This window comes from Frankliniella occidentalis, unplaced genomic scaffold (genome assembly GCF_000697945.3).
Source record: "Frankliniella occidentalis isolate FOCC.00 unplaced genomic scaffold, Focc_3.1 Scaffold39, whole genome shotgun sequence".
Classification (NCBI taxonomy): Eukaryota; Metazoa; Arthropoda; class Insecta; order Thysanoptera; family Thripidae; genus Frankliniella; species Frankliniella occidentalis.
In genome coordinates, this window is record NW_026267169.1 from 723936 (window position 1) to 728928 (window position 4993).

The 4993-nt window shown below is 50.6% G+C and overlaps 1 protein-coding gene across 1 annotated transcript in view; it reads left to right on the plus strand.

Annotated features, from left to right (window-relative positions):
- The first annotated feature begins 3894 nt into the window (after positions 1-3894).
- LOC113213072 (growth/differentiation factor 15) overlaps positions 3895-4993 on the plus strand; it is a 12497-nt gene continuing 11398 nt past the window's right edge. The window contains exon 1 of the mRNA XM_052266522.1: positions 3895-4011. Coding sequence (XP_052122482.1) covers positions 3895-4011 — 117 coding nt within the window. The remainder of the gene's footprint in view (positions 4012-4993) is intronic.

Below are 4993 nucleotides of genomic sequence, written 5' to 3' on the forward strand. Positions count from 1 at the left end.
CTACCCGTCGGGCGCTCCAGGCGGTGGGTAGGCAACCCCGCGCGGCACCCGTGTGTGACAGACGGGCCTACCCGTCGGGCGTTCTCCCCGCTCCCAGTGAGCGCAACATTGCGCGAAAACTCTGCGCTCGCCTCCGCACGTGCGTGGTTGACTTGGTCCCTAAGTGGGCAACCCAAAGAGCCTAGCGCCCGAGCCATGGCAGGGTGGTACGCGAGGGGTGGACGACTGGGCGGCTCCTGTGTACAGGCCAAAATGTACTCCAGGTGTTCTCCGATTGTACTCCGACTGTACTCCGTGCACTTCGGCTGTTTTTGTCGCAAATTTTCCGCGTACTCCGACTGCACTCCGGTGTACTCTAGGTGTACTCTGGTTGTACTCTGCGCGCTCCGATCGGCAATACTCAGTGTTCTCCGACTGTACTTCGTGTACTCCGTACTCCTGTGTACACGAAAAATTCAAGTCGCCCACCCCTCGGTGGTACGCCACCCGCCGGACCACCGTTTGTTGTGGCTGCCCACCTCCAGGTCGTCGGGCGTCCTGCGGCTGCCCCTCGCCGCACAACGGGCTTATTCTACCGAGTAGTGTCGGAAGAGGGCGGGGGGGGGGGGGGGGGGGGGGGGGGGGGGGCGAGGAGGAAGGTGCGAAGAGCGGGAGGCGGGTCGGGTGAGGGGACCCATTGAGGGAGACGCAGAGCGGGGAACAGTGTTGTAGTGAGGCACACGCAATCTAGCGCAATATCGCCTAGCCTTGCCTCGCCACGCGGGGCGAGCTCGGACAAACGACCCACCAAAGACCGCCACTACTTAATCCAACTAGCCGGGAAGTCCACACATGGCAAAGCACCGCAGAACCGCACGGAGTGTAAGAGTGTTAAATATATTGCGGGTATTCACGCAATTATTAGTTGGTGGCACTTTTAGCAGACAGCTTCACAAGAGCTGGCTTGTCCTGAAAACTCTTTAAGGAAGAGCTAGATTTCCGCCAGGAAATGTATAAGGATTTTTTTTTTCAATTGAAATTCAACAGCAGGACAGAAAATCGAAAGGGTGAGGTTTGTCGTTTGTCGTCCTGGTAGAGCGATGTTATGAATCTAAATACAGCTTGGCCGTTTTGCTCCATTAGATCGAATGGGTTTACTAGCCCAATCTAGGAGTGCAGCCGGTTTGCCCATTCGCATGGGACCCTCAGGCGCTGTGGTAAAATTCGATAGACAAACCCGACTGCGCGACTGCTTACAGTAAATTCTTCTTTCAGGTCATTTGTTATAATGTCCCCTTCTTGAGCGAAAGAGATATTTTATTTTGGGGATATAATAATACGTCACTGAAATTGGTTAATCTATTTTTTTACGGAAAATTTTTCCTTCAGTAATGTTGTAAAGTTACGACTCGAAATTGTGAAATTACAAAATTATATCATGCATCGACGCACACATGGTACTCTGCGCCGAGCAACAACAAGTTACGATACTGATCGTAAAGTTACTACATCCTTTGCTTTTATGCGTTAATTGCATAAAATATTGTAAATTAACAAAGAAATTGTTGACTGTGTAAACACTCTTAGTTCCTTACAAACAGCAGCGTTCGTATTACGAAGAATTGAGTTTGTAAGTACAAAGGATCCGAAGCAGCCATATTACAAACGATTTTTCTTCGTATTACGAACAGCCCCAGTTCGTAATACGAAAAGCCGGTTCGTAATAAAAACAATTTGTTTGTATTACAAATGCCTTAAATCCTTTGTACGTCACGAAGAGCAGTTGTTCGTAAGGAACTTACAGTGAACCTTATTATGTAATTTTTAGATGGGGCGTTATCGCGACTAGCAGACTGTCGAGGGAATGCACCACTTCGATTTAGGACACAGGATTACGTAATTACAGGGACTACACGCGTGAATGCTCATTCGCACGGGACCCTAAGGCGCTGTTGTAAAATTCGATAGACAAACCCGACTGCGCGACTGCTTACAGTAATTGCTCTTTTAAGGTCATTTGTCATACGTCAATACATCACTGAATTTGGTTGATCTATTAAACCTTACGTAATTGTTAGATGGGGCGTTATCGCGAGTAGCAGCACTGTCGAGGGGGGCACCACTTTGATTTAGGACCCAGGATTACGTAATTATGCAGGGATTACACGCGTGCATCTTAAGGGACTACACATAAATTTTGTTGAGTTTTTGGGGCTAAAACCATTAAGTTTCGATAATTAGGTGAAATTTAGTAACAATTTTTTAAAATTTGGTTAAGTATTACAAGGATTACATACAGGAACTATACATAGGGATTACACTTCCATCTGTCCACTGGATTAAGTTAGTGGTGGCCCCCTCAAGCACTGTACTGCCAATAATGTATTCCAGAGAAAACCCCTGTAATCCAGTGCCATTAGCTGTGACTTGTAAAACAGTACTGCCTTATTGACTTGTAGCTTAAACAAGCAAGTCGAAAATTTTGTCCGATCCCGATCTTATTGTTACGCTGTTAGGTGCAGCAACTTACAAAGAGGATGACCACATTGTGGCTACGCCGTTCTCTCATTCTCAACATACTCATTTACTGGTGCATCGGGCGCTGAATCATTTCCCCAGTTTCCTGTGCGGTGGTTTCGGTCGTTCACACTGGGTGGCGCGGGACGGGGCTTTAGGCAGGGCGGTCCGCCAAAACAAGACCATATTACAATGCATCGTGGAGGGGGGGGGAGACGCCCAGGTCGACGGACTCTCTTCAGATAACGTCGACTTTAAATAGGGCAGATCGGGGAAGTCCGGTGGTCAGGTACGAGGGCGCGCATGATTTGAATTATTAATTACGATTACAAAAGAGGTGTCAGAGGTTGACGAGAAACCGGCATCTAGGGAGGATTCTCTCCAGCGAGAAGACTAAGAGACGTGTTCAACTCGACTGAAACAGCATGTTTCGTACAATTACTGTACATGAGGTTGGTCTAGTCTAGACTGTACTTTTGTAACCACGAACCAAGATGGAGTATAATATTTCACATCACAATTTAGAACTGTATTTTTTAACAATTAACAGCATGTTAAAGTCGTTGCAGATTGTTGTGGATTATTTTAATAAATTGGTCAGTATAAGACTGTGACCGGCAAATAACCCGGCATGGGAAATTATCAGTCCCACATCAAACAACATTTGTACACTCAAAAGAATTTTAGTTTTGCAATTTGATGAATAATTCAATTACAAATTTTGGTGTTTTTCAGTTAAATTTGCGCATTTTCCCTCCTGCTGCGAAAGTTTTCCCTCCCCTTCGTGCGCAGCTTTCATGGCTTTGCAGGTGTCCGGCCCCGCCAATCTGTCCTCATGAATAAAAGTATTATTTTTGTGAATGTGAACAATTTTTAATATGTTGATAATTTTTTTTCCGTTTTTTTCCCCAAAATGAAATTTGCGTATCTATGCTCTTGCTGCGACAGCGTCCTCCCTCCCCTCTGTGCCCAGATTTCATGGGCCGCCCCTGAGCGCCCCTGTGCCTGCTGGGGGCTGTGTTGACACGGTGGGCCCCGCTCGGCTCGTCCCCCCCGCGGCGCCCAGCCGGGCCGTGGCCGGCGGTGCCGCGCCGAGCCGAGCCGGGCCGCGCCGTATAAAGCGGCGCGCGGTCCGAGCGCGGCCACTCCGCGCTTGCCTCCGTGACGCGAAGGGCGACATGAGTCGCGTACTGCTGTGCCATCGGCAGCAGCATCGACAGCATCGGACAGGTGGTGGTGGTAGTCGAGGGCGGATAGGTGGTGACTCTCGGTGAAAACACAAAAAGTGAAGTGAAAGTGAATCGCAAGGCAGTCAGTCGTGTGATGGGCTGCCTGCCTTTGCTGCTCCTCGTGGTGGACCTCGCCCTGGCCCGGGCAGGATACGGCCTGGACGCGGATATGGATACCCTGCAGGATACGGCGCCCCTGGAGCCCCTGGAAACGCAGGAAGCGCTCCTGGGCCAGGATTTGCTCAGGGGCCTGGGGCTGAGTGACCGCCTCCCGGACGTGTCCAAGGTAAGCAGGCGACAAGCACCCGCTGCCGCTGGAGCACCCACCCCTTCAAACTGTTTGTGCACCCCCCACCCCCACCCCCAAGTGCTTGGTTGCACCACAGCTGTACAAGCCGGCTCAATCAGCTGCCTGTCCCGACAGGTTTGTCTAGGAAGAGACGTTTCACGTTTCCCTATAACTTATCTCTTATCTCGTCTTTCACCCACCCAAATGTGGGGCTTGGGATAGGTCCAGCAGGCTCTCGAGACTTGCATCACAAGTCACGCGGACTCGATATCGGAAATAGCCGGGTTTGGTCGTGGGCTTGCTCGCGCACGCTGGCGCACGCACACTGGTGCACGCCGGTGCAGACTAGCGCACGCCGTCGTGGGCGTGCGGGCTGAGGTGAAGGCACTCCGCAAATATTGCACCCGAGCGGCGACACAGCCACAGTCTCTGTGTGACTCACTGCGGTAAAATTACGGTGCCCGGTCGTCACCGCCGAAAAGAGCATCCTCTCTCGCTCGCTCTCTCTCGCTCTCTATCTCTAACCACCTCAGCCGCCGTCACGATAGCTCGCGGGCAGGCGGTTCCTGGACCTGCTTGCGTGCGGGACGCGGTCCGGTCCGGGTCCGTGGTCGTTCCCATACTACGTGAATTTTAGAAGTGGACACAAATCATACGGAACGCCTAAAGGATCGGGGACCCTCATTTGAGCCGAAAGGAAACCCATGATATTTGTACCCCGGGGTATAAATAATGTGGGGTTCCCATAGTCATGGCAGAACCATCGTTGAGTCTATAAGGACCCCATGCTATTTGCACCCTGGGTTTAAAATATCATGGGGCTTCAATGAGGGTCCTGACCCTTTTGAAACTTCGCTCGGATTTTGCAAAACAATAACAATTTTTGAGATCGGTAATACTTTTCACTCGAGGTAGATTTAGGCCAATTACAGCATAAGGACAACAACGGCCCAAGCTGAGGCGAGGCGCCTCACCTCAT